At 35.0% G+C, this 26,426-nt stretch overlaps 1 protein-coding gene across 4 annotated transcripts in view; it reads right to left on the bottom strand.

Moving 5' to 3' along the window:
• The window catches only part of LOC131665082 (importin subunit beta-1), a 534,754-nt gene that overhangs the window by 195,124 nt on the left and 313,204 nt on the right, over positions 1-26,426 (bottom strand). For all 4 annotated transcript variants that reach the window (XM_058936708.1, XM_058936715.1, XM_058936699.1 and 1 more), the window contains one exon: positions 25,006-25,359. In XM_058936708.1, the coding sequence (XP_058792691.1) occupies positions 25,006-25,359 (354 nt within the window). The remainder of the gene's footprint in view (positions 1-25,005; positions 25,360-26,426) is intronic.

Genomic DNA, 26,426 nt, shown 5'->3' with positions numbered 1-26,426 from the left:
AGTTTGATTTATGTTTTGTTTTGATATGTTTATAGGAGTTGCATTTTTGGCAGCTTAATATATATTTTTATTTAGTTTTTCAATCGCGATATCGATATCCTGCTTGGTCTTTAGTTGTATATTACATGTAAGTTTTTCAAATATTATTTCTCTGTAAAGTTTCCAGTGTGTTTTTTTATTATACAGTGGGATATTTTTTGAAGTTGTTTTAATTGTTGAATTAAATTTAATAATAATTGGGGAATGATCAGAAGTTAAATCAAGGCATGTTTTAGCTGTAAAATATTTAGGGCATAAGCCTTTTATAATTGCAAAATCTATTAGGTCTGGTAATTTATTTATGTCAGAGGGCCAGTAAGTCGGTTCGCCTGTTGATATTGGTGTTAAGTTTTCGTTTTTCATCACTGCGTATAGTATTGCTCCTTTAGGATTTGGAGTTAGCGACCTTGATCCCCACCATGTATGTTTAGCATTATAGTCTCCGCCAGCAAGGAAGCGATTTCCTAGGCTATCAAAGAACTTTTTATATTTTTCTTTTGTTATTGTGTGTCTTGGAGGGCAGTATAATGCAGATAGAACTATTTGGCCGGTATTATCTGAAATTGCTACATTTGTTGCTTGTAAGTAGTCGTATTTGTATGGTTCTACTTCATGATGATTTATTGTATTTTTAATTACTATAGATGTTCCTCCGTGTGCCTTGCCGTCGGGATGATTTGTGCTGTATAGTGTGTACTGTAGGATTTTAAGATAGTTTTTATGTGTAAAATGTGTTTCAGATATTAACATGACATCTATGCTATTTTCTATGAGAAAAGGTTTTAATTCTATACTTCTTTGCGCGAAACCGTTAGCGTTCCAAATTGCTATCTTTATTTCTGTGTTCATTTGATTTTGTTTATGAGCGTCGTAAGTAGATTTAGCATTGTGTCCATTCGATTCATCAACTGTGTCATCATATTTTCAAGTTGACTGTTATTGTTTTGGTTTTCTATTAGTTGAGGTGTGTGTGGTGTCTGTGTTTGATTTGATTCTTCTTGCGCTGTGTTTATGTTACCTCGTGCAGCTTGTGCATATGAGACGGTTGGTCTTATGATATTTTCCGTGTTTATTTCTATTTGTTTTGGTCTTAATGCCGGAAACAATTTTTGTTGTAGAATTTTTCTTGCGTTGCATCCTTTGTAGCTAGCTACATGATTTCCGCCACAGTTTGCGCATTTGACTTCTTTTATTTTTGCGTGTATTGGGCAGTCTGCCGTGAAATGATTTTTCGCACATTTCACGCAAACAGGCAACCTATGGCAATAGTTTTTCGTATGGCCATATTCTTGGCATCGCATGCATTGTAGAATGTCTCGCTTTTTACGCGGGGGCTCGAAGCTAATGATTTGGTTCATTAATTTATTGATTTCATATATTTCTTTATTGTTTACATTGATTTTAATTTCAACGAAAAAAATAGGTAGTGGTTGCTTTGTTATTCTGTGTTTAATGTTCGAAATTCTAATTACGCTGTGGTTATACGATTCTATTTCTTTTTTAAGTTCTTGTAAATCAACCGACGGATGAATGTTTTTAAGTACCGCTTTATATGGTTTGTTTTCTTTCTTTTGGAATGTATAAAAGTTGGTGTTTTTTCTCTCTAGTTCAGTTATTGTAGGGGTAAATAATTCCGGATTTTCTATTTGAATTTTAATTTCATTATTTGGCAATACTTTTAGGGTGTATTCATTTTTTGTAACCTGATCTAAAAGGGCTTTTAGGGGACTAATATTTAATACGCCACTTACGAATATCGGCGGTGATTTTGCTGGTTTTCTGACTACCTGTGATGACGTTGTGTGTTTACGTTTTCGTTTTCCTTTTCATTGTTTTTGTTATTTTCCGTTACTTCCAGCACTTCAAATTGGTTGTTCAGTGTAACTGTGTCATTGGAATTACCAAGCCAATAGTCTTTAATATAAGTTTGCCTTTTATTGAATAAACGATTTTCTTCTGGGCTACTTCTTAATCTTTTGTTTTGCACTGTTTTCCATACTGTTGTTTCTTCGGTTGTTTTTTCTTTTTGCACTATTTGGTTATTTTCAGCCATACTGGCTGCGTTTTGTTTAATTTCGAGAATAAATGTGTTTTAAAATAATCTTAGAATAAACTTAGAATAAACTTAGAATTTCTCAGATTTTTCACGAGCGTTTCATCACACGTCCGTACAGGACGAGCTCAACAGTCGAAGTGATTTCTGGAAATAACACTGCGAAAAGTAGTAGAGAAAACGATGTCAAAAAATAAAATTGTTATCAAAAAAAATGCCAACAAGAAAGATTCAATCATTTGATGTGTATAGATGTGTATAAAAGTGGTTACATTCATGAAAAACCAAATAAATTTGAAAATCCTATTGAGTTTAGTTTTGGAGATTTTTCCAATAGAAAATGCGGAATAGAAGGATATAACGATATTGCTGTTATACGATGTAGTCGGTGTAAAAAATCATTACGGTTGAAACATTTTTTTGAAGATTATTATTGCCAACACATTGTGAAATAAGATATCATAACTTAACTATGAAAAGAAAATAATAACATAAATCTTATAAGAAATAATTTTTAATCAGTTTCATTGAAAAATATTCATCAAATATCGAATAATATTTGATGATTCACTTTTAGGATGGAACATTTAATATTAACATTGCAAAAAATATATAATGTTTAATTTTTACATAAATTATATTCTGTGTAACGCGGTGGATTAGCTAGTACAATAGGAATTTATTAAAGCACAAACTCCCACGATGCAGAGCTAACCGCCGCTCCGTTAAACACGTATGAATATACGTGTATTCACCTTTACGTTTGATACTTTTGTTTCAGTGTCTTCTTTCCAACAGAGTTGAACTCACCTTAAGTCATCTGACTTGTGACACTTAATCTATCTGAGGTGTGAGTGACCTAATGCTTATTCCACCTAATCCTCTAGATGAAATCGGTTTAAAATTTAATCCGTAATAGATCCATTAAACTAATAGGAAACAAAATGACGTAATGCGGCGAATAAAATTAATAACGCACGGTGAGCTTAAGAAAGGTTGAAATAAAAAGTACCCCGACCACAGATTTTATTTCAGGAATGTTTTCTATAAGGCTCAAGGATACTAGAAAGCATGGCAGTAAATTAATCGGCGGAGGGCTTTTCAAAAAATCACAATTTTCTATTTTTTATTTATTTTTTTTTCAATTTTACATTAATAATTTTTACATAATTAAATTTAAACTTTTTTAATGTTTTAAATATGTGAGCTATTGTATTGACATACTGTTCGTAATAGTCTTTGTCCGTAATTAGCATGCACCGATGAAATTCTATTTACGTTCCAAACTGATTTGAAATCATGGTGAACAGATTCCATCGCTTGTTCACTAAAAACTCTCAAAGCCATATTGTATTTTTCACAAAATTGCTGAACATGATAAAACACTGCGTGTACTTTAGGCGTAACACTGCTTTCCAAATCTATATAGCTGGTTTTAAAACATTGTATGTATTTCTTATAATCTTTATCGAGATTATTCCCAAAACATGAAGAAACTACTTTTTCGAAATCATCGAAAGCTTGTGCATACTTCAATAATCCTACATTTTTCATGCTTCTTAGTTTATCTACATTCTTCAGCAGCTTTTTGCAAGAGTTTCCTTTGAATGCTGGGGTACCATGGGTAATTTCTCGCTCAGCGTAACAGGCTTTTGCCCAAGACATAGAATCTTTTTCAAACTTCTTCAACATGTCTGAAAAAATCGTGTTAACGACTCCAAGCATTAAATGAAGTTCAGGTGGTGGTATGACGTCTAGAAACGATTCACCTTGATTAGTTTTCAATAATGGCGGATGAATGCAATTGTAAAAACTTTTAGCAAATGACTTCGACGATTTTTTTGAATTCCTTCTAGATGATTCAAATGCAAGTCATTTTTTATAATTCTCTAAAGTATTTTCATACGTTCTCAACGTACCACATTTTTCGAGTTCATTTTTGTTAGCGTAGCACCAAGTGCATGGATAAAGGCTACTGTGGGTCATGATCCCAACTAAAATATTAGCCAATTTCAAATCTGTTGCAATCTTGTACTCGTAAGAAGAATCAGCTATGTTTAGTTTTGAAAAAAGTTTATGAACATTTTCGTAATTTTCTTGGAAATTTGGAGCTATCGCTAGTATAAATAACTTTTTTACACCGGATCCCTAAATTTTTTAGAAGTAATACCTGCATTGTATTTTAACCGTTTCGGTTCACTTACTACTGATGTTGATTGCACTGATAGGCAAATTTTGAGGAAACCGCCACCTCCATCGATGCCCAATTTCAAATAACAATCAGTAACTTTCCGTTCTTCTTTAATGTGTTCAATGAAAGCAGAAAGATCAGTACAGTATACGATTATCAGAAGCTGTGTCAGCTTTTACGTTCACAAATGAAAATGTTTTGTAAGAAAAAAAATGGTCTAATGAGTGAGCGCTATTTGAAAGCTTCGATTTCAAGTCTGTTTCAATTGATTTTCGATTCTTCGTGGCTGTGCGAATAGAAGAAGCCATCGACAAGGTTTGACGATCACTAAGATTGAGATTGGTTTTAATTTTCAACATATCATCAGCAGATAATATTTGTTGTTTTCTAATTGCATTTTTATCAGTTTGTTCTATTTGAATAGACAAAGATGGGCCGTGTGATCGAGTAAATACTAAACCCGTGGCTTGAGAATCATCCTCCTCTCCTGACTTTTCCTTTATCAATGATGAAAGTATTTGACTTTGCGACTTTGGTGATTTTTGAAGAACATAAGATGATACATTATTGACCAAAGAAGTTTTGTTACATTCATGAGCTTTTCCTTGTCTAACAATACTAAAACAGAATGAGCACCGTTTTTCTGCATTTGCTTTTTTAGGTTTTGATTTTTTTGCTGAAATAAAAGATGTAAATAGACAAATAAAATATATCAAGCTTTACGTATCACTTTCAGGACTCACTTACAGATTGTATATCCAAATCGCCTCTATTACTCATAAAATTCGCAGGTTGACCTCGTGCAATGTTACAAACTAAGCAATCACATTTCATGCTGCTTTTTGATCTTGTTTTTATTGCTAACTGTTGTGTAAACATACTTAAATCTGGTGCACTCATAATTTTCTTATTTTTGCTTGCATCAAAAACTTTCAATCGACAACTATTGCACAAACTTGCCGGTATTCTGTTATCATCTAAATTTATGACTTCATTGAAAACAGTTTTTGTGTGTTCTTTCAACTGATTTTTAACGACAAACATACTTTTCTTTTTTTGGAAACAATATAAACACACTTTGCATCGATTTTCATCATGAGTGAGAGCTGTATGCGGCATTTTTTACACACACACACACAAGAATGATGATATTTCAGTTATAACTGTACTGTAATATTCAACAAAACTGAAACGATCGATGTACGTATTACGAGTGTAACCATCGGCGAGAAATGAAACTCTGCGTGAAGCACGCGTTGATTGTACTAAAGAGGGAATGTGAATGTCATTCAAAGTTTTTCCGTCTTTATTTATCTCACATACCAAAGATTTAGGACTGTCATCTACTATATATCTCATTACTTTCATACATTAAATCGATAGGGAACGTTATAATTCTTTTAACCCGAGCATAATTATAATTTAACTATAATTACAATTATAATTATAATTATAACTGTAATTATAATTATAACATAATTATAACTCTATTGCTCATAGTATGCTAATAGAAACAAATCACATTTAAAAAATTTACAAGTTCTAAATTTAGTATTAATTAGAAAAAATTTTTTTAAATATCAAATTTTAATTTTTTAAAAAGCCCTCCGCCGGTTAATTTACTACCATGCTTTCTAGTATCCTTGAGCCTTATAGAAAACATTCCTGAAATAAAATCCATGGTCGGGGTACTTTTTATTTCAACCTTTCTTAAGCTCACCGTGAACGTTTATGGCTAGAAAAATTACAGTCTTTGATGGGCCGAAAGACTAACGCACGCGAATAAGATTTTACAATTATTAACAATAATACGGGCAGAGAGAGAGAGAGAGAGAGAGAGAATTCGAAATTTTGCCGCGAAAACTAACGCTAGGCGCGAATACAAAATAACAGACACGATAGACAAAATACTCTCGGTAGTATTTTGTCGCGCAATAAAAAGGGAGGTGCACCTACCCTGCGGTGTAATTACAGTGATCAGCCGTAATTGTTTATTTAGCAAAACCAAAGGTGCTTTTCAAGCACCAAATGCGCTGCCTCGTTCGCGAATCTGCTGTTTAGTTGCTGCTGCTGTAATGCTGCTGCTGTGATGCTTTCTCGCTAACACTCGCACGTATAGAAAATCCAGGTAAACTTTTTGAAGCAAAACGGCGAAACACTGTGCAAAACTAATTTGACGGTACTACACAAGTAACAGCTGAGGCTTAACTGAAACTTTTAAATTCTCGTGCGCTCTCTCTCTCTCTCTCTCTCTCTCTCTTCGTCGTTTGCTCTAGCGTTGCGAGTATTACACAGTCCGACAAGATTTTTGCACAAGCAAACCATACATGGTTCCCCGAAGAATTTTTGGCGCTGAAATCGAATCCGGCCTCAGAATTTCTCCAACACGTCAGGATTTCGAGATATCCTAATCCAAAAGTGCGAAAATAGCGATTTTTGCCTATATTTGAGGTTATGTAACACTACAAAATTCTCTATAAACAAAAAACTATAAACGACATCTTAAAGTAGCAGCCTAGTCCTTTCAAATGCCGTTGAGTTTGCTCAAATAGCTTATTTTTTCTTTGAGATATTGTATTTTAAAGTTTTTCGATTTCATAAATATTGTACCTCTCAGAACATACTCGTACAACAGCTTTGAAAGTTTCGACGTCGAATTTTATGTCAAACGACTTCAATCAACTACTGTTCTTCAAGAAAATTAAGATATATACCATAGACAGGCTAACCTACCTTTAACCTAAATTACATCATTCCCACAAATCCTTATAACCCTTGAAAACCACCCCTGCCAACCCTCAAACAGGCTAACCTACCTACGATAAATCTGGGTAGAGCGAGTTTAATCGACTGCTTTTCTATGAGGAACCTAAGATCTCAACCACAGATAGACTTACCTGTTGTCTCCTTGATGTAATGAATCCTCAGAAAACCCTACAACCCTCAGAAACCCCCTCTACCAACCCCCAAGCAAACTAACCCACCTAACCCTTGGTAGAGCGAGTTTAATCAATTGCTTTTCTGTAAGAAAATGAATATCTCATTGACATTGTCTCTGATATAAACCACCCCTCCTCAGGTAGGGGTGGTTTATAAGGGCTGTAAGGGTTCGTGGGGATGACGTAATTTAGGTTGAAGTTGGGTTAGCCTGTCCATGGTATATATCTTAATTTTGTTGTAGAACAGTAATTGATTGAAGACGCTTGACACAAAATTCGACGTCGAAACGTTCAAAGCTATATGTTCTGAAAGGTACAATATTCATGAAATGAAAAACTTTGAAATTTAATATCTTAAAGAAAAAATTAGCAAACTGAGCAAACTCAACGGCATTTAAAAGGACTAGACTGCTTCTTTAATATATCTTTTGTGATTTTTTACGTGTAGATAATGTCGTGGTGCTACATAACCTCAAATATAGGTAAAAATCGCTATTTTCACACTTTTAGATTAAGATATCTCAAAATCCTGATGTGCTGGAGCAATTCTGAGGCCGGATTTGGTTTCAGCGCCAAAAATTCTTTGAGAGAACATATATGGTTTGCTTGTGCAAAAAATTAAGGTATTTTTGTAGGACTGCGTTACCGAATCGCGAAAGGATCGATTAATCGAATCGTCTACCGTTGCATTTGTTTCGAATAAATCTTAAGAAAAAAAATGAACGTTTAATCATCGAATATGGTCTACCAATTTAAGGTGTAGTTAACTGTGCTTGAAGATGTCTATTAAAAACCCAAAAAAAACACATTAACTTAAATATTCGATACAGCAAATAATACAGCTTTTCTGAATTTTGTTGCGTTCCTTTTTTGGTTTTTATGAAAAAAATGACTAAAATTCTAGTTTAAAAAAAATATAAAATAAGAGTTCCAATCCCTTGGATCATAACTACGCTTTATATCTTATTTTTCTGAGACCAAATAGTTTTTAATTAGTTGTAAGAAGTTTTCACTTATGATAAAAAAACGATTTAGGAATGACTTTTTATCCTTAAAAGTGGATATAGGCACAAAAAGAAAAAAACATGTCTTTTATTTTGTCGAGTACTGCAACATGTTAAAAAATTATTAAAATTGGTGAGATCGGGTTGGGAGTTTCTTTGTATTGTATATCTGAAGTAGTGGCTTAATTTTAATAGCACTTTTCTTGATTTTTGGGTGTGTGACGAGTTCCTATTATGCAGTAATAAATGAAACAAACAGGTTATACGAGACCATTACATGACTATATTATTTTTTTATAAAAATATATGATTATAGGCAACGATGACTTAATAGGATTTGTAATTAAAATATTTAAACATATATTAAAAAAAATAGCTCACAGAGAGTAGTTAAATGCAGAAAATTTTATAACAATAACTATATATGGACAAATTTTATATCTCAATGAATTAATTTTTAAAATATTACTATTTGATCACCCAGGGTATCCGTCTTAATTAACACTTTTCAAGGTCTTATGATTCTGATCTGTTATATTTTAATGTAACTTTCGATCGATTTGTATAAATCGATGGATAAATTCAAATCTAGAGTTACTTAACTTGATAATACCATAGCTACGTTCCTACTCTATTGATTTACAGTTTATAACGTGTGATAAACCACTCGTTATGTCTCTCTCTCTCAAACGACCACTCTTATATATATACTTATATACTTATATTTATATTAATTTATGTAATTTTATATACAATGCCTAGAAGTGGCAGCCGCAGCAGACAATAGAGTACAAGGTAAGAGAGAGAGAATACATAATTTGCAACGCGAACTATCGAGAGGAAGGATAAGCTCGTGCAGATCCAAACCGAAGGCGTGCTGACGTGTGAGAGAGAGACGGCCGCGCGACAGGAACCGACTTAGGTTCGACAGAGAAGAGGAGAGAGAGTGGGGAACGCTCCCGCGACATTAGCTTGTGAATTGCGTCCGAAAGCACACGTGCTCCCGCCGGCCGGCTTTTGCAGAGAAGTTCAGCTATTACTTTTCTTCATTTAGACACTTAGTTTGGCCCTGCGGCAGTTAAAAAGGGAGACTTCTCACTGCAATTAGTGTAGAGAGAGTGCTGTGAGAGAGTGTGTGGGACTATTCCAGCGCAAGCCTGCCGATTGTTCCTCTGTATCCGAGTGTTTGAGAAGGCTCATCCGTGGCCTAGTTCGCATTTGTAAGTACCTTCTTGCGTACCTTGTTTCTCTCTCGCTAGCTAGTTATTCTCTCTCTCTTTATCGCCGCGCTGCTTTCTATGTAAACTTACATGCTGTATAAATATCGTTTATTTTATGTAGCCCTTCTTCTTATTTACACCTGACTCTACAACTTTCGACGCTTTCCCCGTCGATGAATTAACTCGAAGACTAGCTGCTGAATCCACGACGCTCCCGCGGGCCTTAAGGCGTAGCTAAGCATCCGGGCATAGTCTCGCGCGGTTATCGTACGCCTGCATCGAGCTGTATAATATACTCATTGATCTATCGCAAAATAACGCGGGCAAGTAACCCCCCCCCCGTTATAAGTTACAATAGTAATAATTTGTTGATGGTCTAATTTCGTGTTGATCTACGAGTATTATAATATCTAACACAAGTAAATAATGAAAATGTTTCTTAAAATCCTGTAACTGTTTAATTATTCACAAAAGTAATTTGGCATCAAGGATATACAAGAATAATCATGCAAGGTAGTAGGCAAACAAAGGAGGCCTTGGATAAATGCGTAATCTGACATTGTGCATTTTACGATTAGTATTTTAAGATTATTAGGTGATCTGACATTGTGTGTTTTTGAATCAGTACTGTTAGGCATGATCTGAACTATTTATAATCAGTTAAATAAAGGGAGGGATGGGTTGAGCAATAAATATATACATTTTTTATTGATAGAAATACATCTTATTCTATATTTACATAAAATATCAATATAGAAATCGTTCAATGACTTCATCGCTCTGCTCCCAATCAATTCAATAAAAATCGATGTAGAACTTTTCAATTAACTCAACACTTTGATATACTCATATGGTTATGTATTTGCCATTATAATCAAGGTATACTGATTTCAAATTTTCAAACGGTGAATATTTCATCATATAATCCCAATCATTCAAGTCGGAAGTATTGAGGTCATATCGTTTTAACCACTCTCTTTAGAATATTATCTTTTAGTGTATTCGTATTGATGAATTAATGCTCTTTGTATTAAAAATCGCCAAAGTTCCATTCTAATATATAGTAGTATAATTCTAGCTAAAGTTTCTAACACTTATGATTTTTCGTTAGTCTTGGCCATGAAAAGGGAAATTCGAATAAACAAACAAGTAATTCTTCGTTATAATTAAGCGTAAGTATCACTAATTCTTTCACGAGATAATTTTTATCAAACATCATGAACCTTTGTATATATACTTCGCACTCCTCCATTCTGTTAAAGTAAGCTACTATTAAGCTGGTTAAGACAATCTTCATTTAATACGCTCCTCAACCCTCTTAAATAAGTTTCATTACATCACACTTATTGTACTGAACGATGTGGAACATAAGGTAATATGCTGTAGGTCCTATAGGAATATTTTCTCTCGTTTCAAACTTTAAGCACAGATCTACTGAAGTGCTCTACAATGACTCGTTTTGTTTGGAACAATCAATCATGATGAGTGGCATGTGATTTTTATATAGAAATTTTTCAGCATCGGTTCGGTATCTTTACCATAGTATATGTTTTAATAATTGTTATATACAACACTGTATACTGATTTTTAGTGAAATCAATATTGAAATGCCGTATACGAGGGCTATTCAAAAAGTAAAGTGACTTTTGAATTTTCGCGGGCTACGTACATTCAAGTTTTGAATTGTTGTTGTTGTTGTGTTGATACACTCGCCACGATCATATATTCATAGTTTTGAGTATATAGCACGTGTTGTTTTTCTGGCAAAGGCGTCAGAGGTTAGAAGTGCTTGGTGTACTCGGCGAAAGAACGGAGCGAAAATTTTGCCTTAAATTTTGTGTGAAAAATGGAATTCAGTGCTCTAAAGATCTTGAAATTTTGACAATTGCATACGGTGAGTCTACTTTAAGTAAGAAAAATGTGTGTAAGTGGTATAAGCTATTCCAAGAAGGCCGAGAGAATGTCGAAGACGAACCTCGCCCTGGACGTCGGAGCACATTAACAACAGGTGAAAACGTTGAAGCAGTGAAAGAAATTGCGTTAAAAAATCGTCGAATCACCATCAGCGAAATTGTAGAAGATATTGGCATTTCAGATGGCTCATGCCACGATATTCTTGCAGATATTTTGAGCATGAGACGTGTCAGCAAAATTAGTTCTAAAATTGCTTAATTTTGATCAAAAAAACCATCGAAGATGTTGAATGAAGCCAATCCTCCATATTCACCGGATTTGGTTTAGTGACTTTTTTCTTTTCCTAAAACTTAAGAAACCCATGAAAGGACATCGATTTTCAACAATTATGGAGGTAAAAACTGCATCGTTGAAAAACTCGAGGTTATACCTCAAAATGATTATCGAAAGCAATTAAGCAATTTAAGCTGCAATGACGTTCATAGGTGTCTAATGTGGTAGAATAAGAGCTGAAATTGTATTTAAGACAATCGGGGGTGTTACATAAAATATATTATGAGGGATTATACTAAAATAATTATAAATGAAGTCATCTTTATAATGAATTTTTCAAATTTAATAAATTTTAAAGTGTGCTTCGCAAATTTGTTTGTTTTCACTATCTGATTTTTATTAATAAAGCTCTCTGCGTTTGACAGAGTTGCAACTGTCTTCATGTTGAGTATACAATTATTGAAATTTGTATTAACAATTATTGAAATTTTGGTAAACATTAGTGCATTATACCAATTATCCATTAAAAAATACGTCACACTAAGAAAAAGAAATTCGTAAAAGTTATAAAGTCATGTATAAAAAAATTAATCATACGCTAGTCAATATCAAAAGCATGCCAGCCAATTGTTAATATTTTTGTTTGCTACCCCTTCCGAAAAAATATAGAAATCAGATAGTAAGTTTCCGAGTTAGAGCAATTTTTGTTCCGTGCGACCGATTTGAAGTAGCGCGTTAAGTTTTCGAGCGCTTTCCCCCCACCACTGGGCGTTGAGGCCGCGTGGAGGCCGCGTCATAATTTTGCAATGATTTTTCGATATAAATAAACAAATGAATAAGTTTCAAGTATAGGATATGAAAGTTTAATATTAAAAATGTAGGTTAAAAGTAGTTTTGTTTCTTAATGTCAATAATTAAACGCGATGCGATTTAATAAAAAAAAAAACGTAACGTCGTTCCTAATAAAGCTACTAAGTCTATTGTGGGCCTCAACTATAATATGAATGATTTATAGTTGAAATAATATTATTGCAAATTATTGTGAAAAAATCCGGCAAAGATAGGAGGTTTTATAAGTCGCGTAAAATTTTTGCCTTATTGACTTTTTTATCAAAAATAAATAGAAATAAAATAACATAAAAATAAATAGAATGACAATGTTTCTTATAGGATTCGAGAACTATAACTCAAAAGGAATCCAACGAGATGTCGATGAGTATTGCACGATATATATATATATATATATATATATGTGTGTGTGTATTGTAACGGGGGAGGTTATCTGAAAAAATGGGAAATTTATTGAAGCACAAACTACCGAGATGCAGAGCTAACCGCCGCTCCGTTAAACACGTATAGTTGTACGTGTATTCGCCTTTACGTCAGATGATTTCGCTTAAATGTCTTCTATCCGACGGAGTTGAACTCACCTTAAGTCACGTGACTTGTGACACTCGATGTATCTTAGGCGTGGGCGACTTTACGCCTAATCCGCTTAATCCCCCAGATGTAATCGGATTAAAACCTAAGCCTTTACAAATCGCTTAAGCTACTCGGAAATTAAATGTCGTAATCGGCGAATGAAATTGACTAACTTTAATGAGTAAAAAATAACTACAGTCTTTTATGGGCCGAAAAACTAACGCATGCGAACAGGATTTTACAATGAATTATTATTCGGTGAGAGAGAGAGAGAGTGTAACGGGCTGTTTGATATATAATAATAACAGTCGGTGAATTACTGCAAGGTGGTCCAGGAAAGGCCAGCGACAGCTCTCCGTACTCCGAATTGCACTAGCGCAGTGAATTGTAAAATAATTTACAATTATCAATTTATTTATTTATTTTTTTTCAAGTGCTGTTACGCGATGAGCACCAGTGGTACTATTAATAAATAATTATTATAACCTGCTATTCTTCCAAAACCTCCTCCGAAAGTCGTCATACCAATAAAGGCTGTTCACTTCAAGAAGAAGAAATTAACCAACACTGCCGTAAACATATATTGCAAGAAAGAAAATAAGGAATTACGGAGCAATCAACTCAGACACGTCGATTAACTCAAGAAGAGCGTTCGAAAAATACATCTAATATGTATTTTATTTTTGCGTAATTAATTGCTTAATTTTGCGTGATTGTATAGTAAATTTTCTTTATGTTACCAACGTAGATAAAATATTTTCTTGATTTTCGCCTATACAAATATAGGGCAGCTTTTATGATTCGGTCTGCGTACTCAATTAATACCGAATATTTCTGATAGCAAAAATACGTAAAAGTGTATTAATATTTGCCGCAGAAGTGTATGTCAAAATATTGAAATTATCTTCTCACAATTATCGATCAAAAATAATTGTAAAATCTGTCTAATATATCATGAGTGTAATAGCAATTAAAATACTGCTTGATATACATATTCATATGCTGCATTAGCCACGCCCACATATCTATGCCTACGTTAAATAGAAGGAGATAGCTTAACCTGTTAACAGGGAAATGCCTTTCTAATTACGTAACATATAACGGGCGCGTCCTTTTCCACTAAGACATGTATGAATGACGTATTACCATAGTAGTAGTAAAATATACGTCCCGCCCGTTCCAGGGCGCAATATAAATATCGAGGACGTACTCATATGTCCTACCCGTACCCGATATTATTTACTTTTGACGTATTTATACGTCCCGCTCGGTTAACAGGTTAATAGATAGAAAAGGACGGCGCATCACATTCAACTTTCCTAATAAACAGAGACAAGCCTGTATACGGATTGATACGATAGAGAGAGATAACATTAAACACCAAAAATCATCGAAATCGAAATTATATTGCGACTACGACAAGTTACGACTAGGAGAAAGAGGGAGGGGAAGAATTAGCCGGAGTTTCCCGATTATTGTTAACCAGTAATTTCACGTCTATTCATTTTACTGCATTACACATCAGCGAATTTATGAGTTAGGTAAATAGTGCAAAGAAGAGTACGTAATAGCGTGTTAGCGTTCGAAACTCATTGTATGTGTGCCTAATTTCAAAGTTTAAATTTTTCATTTTGTTATTAGTCTTAAGTTATAAGTGCCTAACCTAACAGTTATTCCGATGGTTATTAATTTTACACAAGACAATTACATAGATTGTTATTTAATAAATCGGCTCAATTTTATACCACTCCAATTACTTTACTTATTAAAATAACCTGCTTCCTCTGTCTACCCAACCTTAGATATTATTCAAATCCCACAGAGAACAAAGGGAGCTAGTAAATATTTTGAGCTGAACCTTCTCCGACTGTTTGCTATCAAGGTAAGCCACGACCTAGCATCAAATTGAGCTTAGCCGCGGATATGATTCGCGGATAAACCAATCTATACACCTATTGATTCGCGAATAATATTTTGTCAGCTTCTTAGTTCAAAGGGATTAGTCTGCCAAAATATTAGACCGCTCTATTTAAAATTACTTGCAGTGTTAGCTAAAATTCTTAACACCAATCATTATTATTCAGGGCGGCACTCCCCTGAAAAATTATTAATGTCTAACTAATTAGTAGTAGTGCCTGGCGCCCAATAATCTGATAAATTAATTATCGTAACTTGTAATTTATGTTACACCGAGTACCATGGTAATTGTTAGTCTGTAAAACGCCATGTTACAAGAGAGAGAGAGAGAGAGAGAGAGAGAGAGAAGATTTGAAATTTACCGCGAAACTAACGCTCGGTGCGAATACAAAAAATCGCTATCACAGTTGACAAAATACCGAATGTATTTTGTCACGCAATAATAACGGGAGGTGCACCTACCCTGCGGTGCAATTACGGTGATCAGCCTCTAATCTACTGCTACTATTCTGCTGTTGCTTGCTGCAATAGCTCCGTTGCACTTACGCAGGAAAATCGTCCCAAAACACTGTAATATCGGCGAAACTCAGTGCAAAAATAGATTCGGCGGTAATGTCGCGTAAACAGCTGAGGCGTAACTGCTTATTCAAATGCTCACGCGCCCCCTCTCTCTCTTAATTGTTCGTAATAACGCGCGAGTTACAGAATCGCGAACGAATCGATTAATTGAATCGACTACCGTTGCAATATATACAAAGTTATGGCAATTTGCAATCAAGCTTTTTTTATGTAAACAATGCACAGCTTATTTAATATTCAAAATTTCGAACAATAAAAAAATTACATTACTTCTATGACAAAAACGTAATGTATGAAGTTATTTGAGTATACTTATCTTTTTTATTGCAAATGAAAAAAATTATTGAAAAACATGTTATTTTTGATGATTTTTTGTTAATAACTTATTATCTTATTTACCGATTTTGACAAGTGACCTCTCATTCGATGTAAATTTTTAGTAGAAAAAAAGGGATAGAATTAGTCTTATCTAAATTCATAACCGGTTGATATATTGCGATAAAACCAATTTTGCAAACAAAACGCATTATTTAAACAAACTTCCAAAACTTTACGATCGAGGATGAATTGGCATTGCGTTGAGCACCAACTTTGGAACCGTTTAATGAAATAAAATTGACTCTGGAAATTTGTTCCATAATAACAATGTACGAGTTATTGCCTACATTATACCGGCCATGAAGGGAGAGCGCACGCCACGTAGGAATAGAGAGAAAGAGAGAGAGAGAGTGAGATAGAAAAATTCATTAGAAGAGAGAACTCTCGAGTATACAAACGTGTTTTAGCCGAACCTCAACCTTGTTTTGAACCGCGATGCGAGACGAACGCCAGGATGGTGTGAGCTATACCTACATCTAAAAAATCATCCTGAGAGAGAGAGAGAGAGAGCTTCAGCAGACAACCGACCCCGAACAGCTGACTTCTCCGGTGATTGGAAAATAGCCTGAGAGACACGCGTAATAGAGAGCAGAACTCGCGATGTAAGCTGTCCACTTCTGCGTAATACACTCGCATAATCTGAGTAAAATCGCCGGTCGTCTCATGTGAGCTCTGAAAGCGCGACATGATAATTATGTGCGTATTGCGAATCATTTGTAGGCGAATAATCGTTGCGCGCGCGTGGTAGTGGACAAGATGATAACGCCCGCATCTACCACGCATTAGAAGTAATTTTCGTTATACAAGCCTCATTGTGTAGTTGAACCGAAGATTAATAAAAGATACCATCGTGATAATTGAGAATGGCCTAATCGAATCATTGACTGACCCTTAAGAAACGTTCATTCCCGCATTCATATATTCGCTACCGTCATACACTTTCGTGCTTGAGCGTCCATTTTTTTAGCTAGTAAAATTCAACCATACTCGCGAGCGAGGCTAAAGCTGCCTAATAAAAACAACGGCAGCAATCAACGGGGACTTCGTTCGGAAGCAAGAACTCTCACCTAAGGTAAAATCGTGGTGCGAGATTCAACATAGAGAGGCGTTTTTGATTGCCTGTGGGGGCGATCCTTGACAAAGGCACACAGCGTCGCTAAAGCAAATGCCATTGCGTGACGTCACGGCAACGCTAGCGCAGCTCACTTTTATTCTTGCGCAAGCGAAGAGGCTCATCTGCAATCCCGTACACCGCATTGCCCACCAAACATCTTATCTCGTGACAGTTTTATACTTTGTCAATTTCCATAATAGCAAACACATTCATTTATTATCTGCTTCCATAGATAGATTGTTAATAATCGCTATATATCTTCGTATTTTCAGCAATAGGAATCTTCTTTAACAAGCAAAATTACCGCTAGAAGTTTTTATGAAACCATTAATTTTCTATCGAACAAATAAGTTTTAATCGCGAACAATTCAAAATATATTGGTTTATCAACTAAATCTTATATAACAATTTTAGCTTGAATATAATTGTTTTATTGATTCGCGGGATTATTCTGACAAAATGTTTTTCAACCACTACGAAGGTGTAGAAATCTACTCCATGATTAACAATACACAAATACTCACGATCTAAATAAATCTAAATAAAAGGATGTATTTATTAAGGTTTTCTCCACCTATTGTCCAAATGACAAGCAAATCAATGCATAATAAAGAAAATTAGAGATAAAACTTGCATATACTGAAATATTCCTAAATTTAAGGGTTGCAAAATTATTTAGCTCAATTTAAACGATAGATTTGTTATCTCAAAAACTATAAAAGAAATGTTTTATATCGACTACAAAATAAAAATTTTTCATAGTTTCTGGCCAAAAAACGTAAATTTGATCCAAATTTTTTATTTATTCCTGACATTTTATTCCTGACGTATAACCCTTAACCTGCATACCTCATTTTGGCCACGTAACTGCTCGGTGGAGTAAATCTACCCCAGCCCGAAAAACATCGAATAAATTAGAGAATTTTTGGATATTTTGCTATGAACATTTTTTCTAGTATATTTCAAACCTTTTACTACGAAAAAAAAATATTCAGGTTAACAATTTTTAATGTTACACACACTGTAAAAAATTGTTGAAAAAAAAAAATAATAAATTTTATTTATTGTTAAAAATTGTTTGGGGTAAATCTACCCTACATAGCAGTTAAGGGATAATCGAAGTTGGCACACGTACAAAATGGCAACGCGCCCATTTCATGAATTCCCAGCAAAACGAGGTAAGTGAAATACTGCGTCGCTGTAGCGGCCCGCTCACTTTAAGGCAATCGCATTGGCGTATTCATATAATTGCAGGTTAGTCACATAATTTTATAGAATTGATAGAAGTCTTTCCACGATTATTTTATTGTTTTTCGTTTTATTGTTTCCACATTTTTTTATAGTATTTCTTTACTTTTCAAAATAATTATTATATTAATAGATTTATAACTTCACATTTATTTAGGACTAAATAAATTAAAAGTATCTTAATGTATACTTTCTTTTTCATGAAAAACATCAATGTGAGTTGAATTTTGGTTATCTTCATCATTACAGATTGAAATTTCCTTTTAATGTTTAATTTTATTTTCAGAGTTATAGAAAAATAATATTTAAAAAACATACATTTTTGACTCTTCTTGCTAGATACTATCATTCTTCTCCATTTCAAGATCTGTTCAATAATCGATCACACAAGTTAATTAAAAGAAGTAGATGTCAGAAATTTGTCGCATTTATACACGAGTAATCTTAGAACAAATATGATAGCGGTACGAACTAATGTAGTGACAATGCAAACTATTTTCTCGGTGTTAACTCGTTTCGGCCCAGGACGACCCTAGTCGGACGTCACTCTTTGATGGCTCATCACTAACTCTATCGGCGCACAAAAAAATACGGAGGGACATATTTTTATAGTTCAAGTAGCAATCTTTCTAATGGTGGTATAAAAATTAAAAAAAAATAATTTTTACTATGCAAAAATGCAATTTAAACAAAAAAATCACCATTTTATCAAGCATTTTTTTTCTAAATCAATATTCCAAATGGTTTCCGGCCTGGAAAAGACCTGAGACCCAACTAACTCGTGGCATAAATGTCTAGACATTAAGACTAAATGATTTTCCGATCGATTTTTCGCTTCGCAGTTTTCAAAATGGCGTCGGAAACGCAAAATTTTCAGTAGCCAATTCATGAATTTTTTTCTCGAAAGCTATAAGTTTATGAAAAAAATGTTAGAGAAAAAAAAGTCTTAGAATCATTCAAAAAATAAACCTAAATTTTTCCAAAAAGTTCTGAGTGACTTTTTTGATTTTGCAAATGAACAATTTTTCGAAATTTGAAAAATTGATCCAGTTTTCGGAAAAAATTACAAATTTTCTTTGAATAATTTCAATGACTTTTTATTCTTTTTCATTTTGTGTATAAATACGCTGTTCTGGAATAAAAAATGTTAAAGACGAGAATAATCTTTCCCTCTTCATTTTCGAAGATTTGATCTATAAAGAGTTCAAAAAAATGCCTAAACGAAAAGTTTCAAAAGTTTTGCAAAAGAATAATCCTGAATCGTCCCAGGATGAAGAATCGGAGTACGATGAATACAATGAGCATGTGTTCGTACCTGATCCTGATAATTCAGGCTCTGATGGAGATTCAACGTCTGATGATGAAAATTGGGAGATTCCATTATCAAACGTGTCATATCAATCTATTTTCGAAAACTACACCGAAAAACAAAAAAAATTGGAACCAGATCATAATTTTGCTTGAAAATATCAGGAAAATATTTGTTCTGGAAATTTAGAGGATCAATTGTTTTTGAGTGAAACAGTACAAAAACAAATATTGTCGATGTCGCCTGTGGAATTATTTGAACTTTTCGTCTCCAAAGATATAAAAAAGTACATCATTGAAGCAAGTGAAGAAAATGGATTAAACTTATCTATGCAACAGCTAGACACCTTTGTAGGAATTTTATTGTTATCAACATACAACGTTCGTAATAATCAAAGAGAATATTGGGAAACTGACCCTCTTGTAAGTTGCTCTGCCGTATCTAATGCGATGACGCGCAATAGGTTTAGTGAAATAAAAGCGAAAATAAAGTACTCGAAACCTACAGATAAGAATGATCAAGATAAAGAATGGAAAGTTCGTCATATTTTACAATTATTCAAACAAAATATCCAACAATTTGGATTCTTCTTCACTGCTCTTTCCGTTGACGAAATGATGGTTCGTTTTTTTGGCCGCACATGCTTGAAACAATTTTTGCCTGTTAAACCTGATCGATATGGGATAAAATTATGGAGTTTGTGTAGTCCAAGTGGATATATTTTTAATTTAGATGTTTATTGTGGTAAAAACGATTTGAGCATTGGAATAAGTTTATCCCCATGTCCACTTGGGTCTAGGGTTGTTTTACAAATGGTCAATCCACTTCTCACTAGCCTTTCAAAAAGAAAGTTATCTGACTACCATATTTACTTTGAAAATTACTTTACAAGTCCAAATTTAGTTGTTCACTTAAAAAAATGTGGTTTACGAGCAACGGGAACTGTTCGTCAAGATAGAGTGAAAGAGAAACATGTATTTGAGAAAAAAGCTCCATGAGGATCATACAAAGTCAGTCAGGATAGAAATAGTGGCATGAATTTCATTAGTGTCATCGATTCAAAACAAGTATCAATTTTATCCACGGCAGCTGGTGTCACGCCACTGAAACCCATGAAAAGATATTCACGAATTGAAAAGAAGAAAACGGAAATAGGATTTCCATTCGCATTTTCTCTGTATAATAAATATATGAGAGGGGTAGATTTACATGATTTTCGGTGCAAGAAAGCTTCTTCTAGTATTAGTTCAAAGAAATGGACGTTTAAAATTTTTTTACGTGACATGGAAACGTCAACAACAAACGCGGTAACAATTTGGAATACTTGCAACAAAGATGAGAAAATTAGTATGATAACCAAAGATATGTGTAAAGAAGTGAGCAGAAAATATTTGTCACAATCGAAATTGAGTAATTTCAAATCTCACGCTCACGAAACAAGAACGAGAGCTTCGTGTAGTTACGAAGGATGTAATCTAAAAACTACCAGATTCTGCATCAATTGCAACAAATATTTTTGTGTATACTGTTTCACACAGTTGCACTCTGATCAGTAGGAGTGCATGATAAGTATTGATTCTCTAAAAAAAATTAAAAAGAAAAAAAAACTAAGACCATTTATTCATGTCGACCTCCACGTTAGATATAGTTTAGCAACATAAAACGTATTGACGGCTAACAGAAGTTGTGCAAAAACTACGTGTCTAATATTTTTTGACATTTTATTCGTGTGCAAAGTTTCATTCAATTCCGAGTATTACACTTAGGTAGGGTCACTTTTTAGACTGAGCCGTAAGGACCTCCGGTTTATAGGCCGTTGACATTCTCTGAACTTTACATATCTTTAGAAATGTGTTTCTGCTCTGCTTGCGGAAGAGATTTCAGCAGAGAAATCGCTGTATTGGAGCGGATACAGAAGCAGAAGAGAAATGAGTCATTACCAAGCCACTGCGGATTTGAGTCCCTTTTGTACGCTCAGGACGTATCCTTAGAGTCGATGGACGCCTTCGGCGACCTCGACGATCTTTGGGCTTGTATTTCTGGTCATTTGTTCGCCGGTAATGTTTCGCTCACAGTTTCCGACCTACCTGTCGATTTTGAATGCGTAGATCGACTAGAACACTGAAAACTCATCGATCGGGTACAAATAAAGTTCTGGCAGCAATGGAGTCGCGAGCACTGGAATATCTTGCAGCAAAGAACGAAGGATTTACTACCGAGATAATGTTCAGGTCGGTAGCTTAGTGTTGGTCTTAGATGCCTCCTTGTTGCACCCAAATGGATGCTTGCCATTGACACGCGTTGTAGCAGTGTATCTTGGTCGTGATGATTTGGTGAGGATAGCTACTGTGAAATCTAAGCACTAGGTATACATTCATTCTATCGTTAAGATGGTTGTCTTACCTCTGATGGGTGAACTCTTTCTAAACTTCTCACAGACACTCGTTCGTCTTCGTATCCATGGCAGGCGATTGCTGAGTTATCATTTTCTGGTTTCTCTCACAGCAAGCGCAACTGCGAGAATCAATCATACGGGAAGCTGTCATTCCAATGAACGGAAAGGATGAAAAAAGAACTCATTTACTCATAGCTTGACCATCAATACAAACGCGCCCGAACTAGTTGAATTGCTTTACCTACTTAATTTTGCTATTCAAATATACATATCTGTATTTTGCCATTGTCTCGCATTGAGGGCATTCCACACAGAGTATCTTTACACATCCCGTTTTAAAATATAATGAATCTTTCATTTTCATCCCCTCTCGTGAATGTCAATCTTCGTATCATCGCGTCAAAATTTTATAATAGCAACGACGATAAACGCTTATAGAAGGACTTTGGGGACTTATGGAGACTCAATCAAACATATGCCTAACATGGCTCGTAGTTCTGTTAGACGGCTACGGTATCAAAGCTATAGGTATAACTGTTCGAAGAGCTTGGCGTACGAAACTATAAACCTCCGTTCAGTTTGATTAACTAACTAATAAAAGCGAATAGAGATGCTTCGTTGCAATATTTTTGTTACCAACAGCAACTTCCTCTGTTTCAACGTGCATAATTAATACAAAATTAAATAAAAATATACCAATCGAAGGATTTTCATTTGTCTAATTCACCTATCTTATCAGATTTGTTTGCCCATCTTTACTCTCTTTATAAAAAATTAATAAAGACCAGTACTTTTCCAACAATTATCTCAACAATAGAACATAAATGGAATTTTGGAATGTAATAAATTGTAAAAAATTTCCCCTGAGCGAATTTAATTTGCCCATTTGACTGACGTTGAAAATAGTCAATAAGTATTTTATGAAACTGAAAATTTATAATTGACAATAGTATTTTGTACACGCACGCAGGAGCGACAGAGAATGGAAATCACTTGCAGCCTTAGCACCGAGCTGAAATCTTGTCTCGTGAAAGTAACATTCGGCTGACTCTCCGAGAACTGCAGACATATTGTTGAATGAGTGAAACAACTCGGTGGTACCGGAATTTCAATAACAAGTAAGAGCAAATAGAGGCCTAGTCATGCTGGGTGACTACAGGAGGGAACCGCAGGATATCAACGCTTTAGATGCAAGTCTTACCGTTGTACGTGGAAATTCCACGGTGATAACGTAGAAGGTCCTGTAAACTACGAACTGAAATTATCGTCGTGTCTCTCTTCGTAACCTCAGAATAGTAGGAAAGTAAGAGTACCGCAGGTGAGAGAAGTTAAGAGATACTATCGTTAAAAGTTCCACGAATCAGGGCCTAGTGTCAGAATCATCGTTAATATTATGGGAGGGGAGGAATGAGATGAGCTTGAATAATTCGATTATGGAGCAGACGGGAGATAGGGACACAACCGTGATATCTGTTATCGAGAATAGGCTTTTCATAAATATCTTGGTGAATGGAGCGAACTATGCGGTCTTGTTAGGTTCAGGGGTGCAAAGTCACTGTATTAGGACCGAGCTTGACGGAAAGATTTAGGTCACAGTTAAATCAAGAGAGTTTCAGGCGATGAGTCGAGTTCGTTCCGATTTTAGAAGTCGAATTTTAGAATGATTGAATGCAAGAATTTAGTATTGAGAGACGAGTGGCGAGGGTGGTGACCTTTTTGATGTAAGAACGTTGACTACAACGCGCCACGAGCCAACCCCTGCTAATTAATTTAACGCGAGTGACTACAGTTAAGATAGCCAGCGGTGACTCTCACAGGGAGCTAAACGCAATAGCTATGATTAAAGCTGCGAGCGGGAAAATATTCACCCATTTGCAGTACAAAATCGTGATCCCAAACTTATGCCGTTTATAAATAGAAATAGTTATTAATAATAATTTTATAAAAGATCGTACGTAAGCGCGTTCGCTCGAACTTGCGTTCAGCGCATCGAAGACATCAGAGTCATTCAATGCTAATCATAATCAATAATACAAAAAACTAACGCGCTGTATCCGAGCGAGAGCTGATACGAAGAAGAGATTTAAATCTGAGAGAGACCCACCGGAATGTCGCAGCTCGTAGGAGGAGAGGCGACAACAACGGAATCGTAGCCCAGCTGGTAAAGGCTTTCTAGGGATGATAATCGCCGGCGTGGAGACGGTTGTCGCTCACTTAGATGTACAAGACCGAGAAACTGTAGTAGCTGTTGTTGACCGCACACGACCTGAATATAAGTCATTAAGTTCGAATCTCTGCGGCGATTATGTGCCAATGCTCGATGTGCTAGGTTTGAAAGTCCTTCTCTTTACTCTCTTTGCAGCTCAAGTGATTAGGCAGCCTTCTTTCTCTTAGCTCTCGCCTAACTGTCCATTTTTTTTCTTTTTCGCTACGAATTCTACTTGTTGCCGCAGGCGCCACTCTCTACTCACTTCTCGGCCAAAATTCTCCGTCGATGCTCTCTCTCTCGCTCTTCTCACTTTCGCTCTCTTCCTTCGCGGCATCGCCCTGCTGGCCGCAATTTTCTATCTCTAAGCCCTGCAACAACACAAGTATATAAACTCTGCTTATAGAGTTATACTCGGTCGCTGCGTTTACACGAGAAGAGTGCCGCGTACAGGGCCAACAAACTTGATGTAACCTTGTCACAGGGTTCGAATAAATATATCCCATTCACGAGCAAGGAAGATGGGTCGGTATACGTGTTTGTAGATTGCGCATGCTTGTTGGGTTATGTAGGTAACCAAAGCAAAAAGTATTAATGTTAGTAAGTAGCATAGTTCCCGAACCTGTTAAAGCCCCGGTAGTTACGAAGCTAATCAAACGCATGATAGATATTAGAGAGGCGAGTCTCATAAAAACATCTTTGCGGCTTTGTCTTCAAATAATTACAAATCCATCCAAATATCACAAATATAAAAGTATTTTAGTTATAGATGTATCTTTCTGTAAAATAAAAATAAAATCTTACCTCAATTTCAAAATTTCCTTTCGTGAATTCTAGAGAATTGAAAAGAGCACTTGTGGCTGCTAAACGCACATGACTTGATGTATTTGATCCTTTCATTCCGTGAATAATTGCAGTTAAAATTTGATTAGATTGAGATACTAAAACTTCACTATCAATTTCTTGACATATATATCCAATAGTTTCGAGAGTAGCTTCTTTCATCATCTCAGTACTATTAGGATTTGCCACATTATTGACGAGTAAAGGGATGAGTTCATTCCACTGACCAACTGGTAACTCAGCAACAGCTACGTATGCAACGCACTGTGCAGCTGAGCTTGGTCTGTTATTTTCAGTACCCAGAGCTCCTAGTATCTAAAAAAATATGTTGTTTTCACTGATGAGAATTGTTACTTCACCATTTGAAATCAATATTAATGAAATACGTAATTTATTTTATATACAGTGACTCATTTTATCGAAGAATAAAGGTATCTTCTAAATTACGCAACTTACAAAAAAATGTTTAGGTGAAAATTTGTATGGTACATTAAGATTCATCTCCTGTTCTAATGACTTTGACCTTGAGATCAGTTTTCAAGGTTATTTCAAGGTTAAGTTCATTTTTCTAAATAGAACTTCCTATTTTTGATTCCCGATTCAGAAGAAGCGGGAAATTTTACGGCCAGATACGTGTCTAAGTCCAAGATTAACGTGACCTCCGCAGACTAAATGAATCCCTAAAAACTTCTCCTGCTAAATCACAAGCAGGCCAACCCATCTAACATTGGAAACAGCGATTTTTATCGTTTATTTTTTTATTAAATGATTAAATTTCATACTACAAACTAGCTAACTGACCTTACCATTTATCCTTAAGCCCTAAAAACCATGTTTACAAACGACCAAAGGACGCGCCTGCTGCTTGGAGTATTCTTTTCCTATATCCCTCAAATAAGCTATGGATCATTCACTCTGTACCTCTTTATCTGTACGAAGATCTGCTATCATAGGATTTCTGTTCACAAACAATAATTTCCATTATGAGGAAAATGGCTCCGACAGCATCATATTAAATGTCTCGCATCAATTTCTACAGTTTGCATTTATGAAGTAAACCTTCTTAAAAAAATTGATGACCTGTTTGGTAAAGGCAGTTTGTTCGTGATTTGATTGGTTGAAAGATATCACGTGATAATGGCATGTATGTACCATATGTGTAGTCGTTAGTATAAAAAGTGTTTGTCGCTAGTGTCAAAAGTGTGTGGTCTTTAACGTGATAAACATAAATAATAGATTTGGTAATTTTTAATATATGTAAATTTACCGTAAAGTAAATGTAAAATTTGTAACGGGGAATCTCGGCTAGGCCGATTTCGTCCGTTTGGCTCTCGCAAATATCCGTGCGCCGCGTCAAGTTGAGAGTGTGTGCGTATGGCACG

Source organism: Phymastichus coffea, unplaced genomic scaffold (assembly GCF_024137745.1).
Source record: "Phymastichus coffea isolate CEN01 unplaced genomic scaffold, Cenicafe_Pcof_1.1 PCOF00003, whole genome shotgun sequence".
NCBI classification, from domain to species: Eukaryota; Metazoa; Arthropoda; class Insecta; order Hymenoptera; family Eulophidae; genus Phymastichus; species Phymastichus coffea.
Note: the sequence above shows the minus strand (reverse complement) of the source record. Positions and strands in the feature narration are given on the sequence as shown.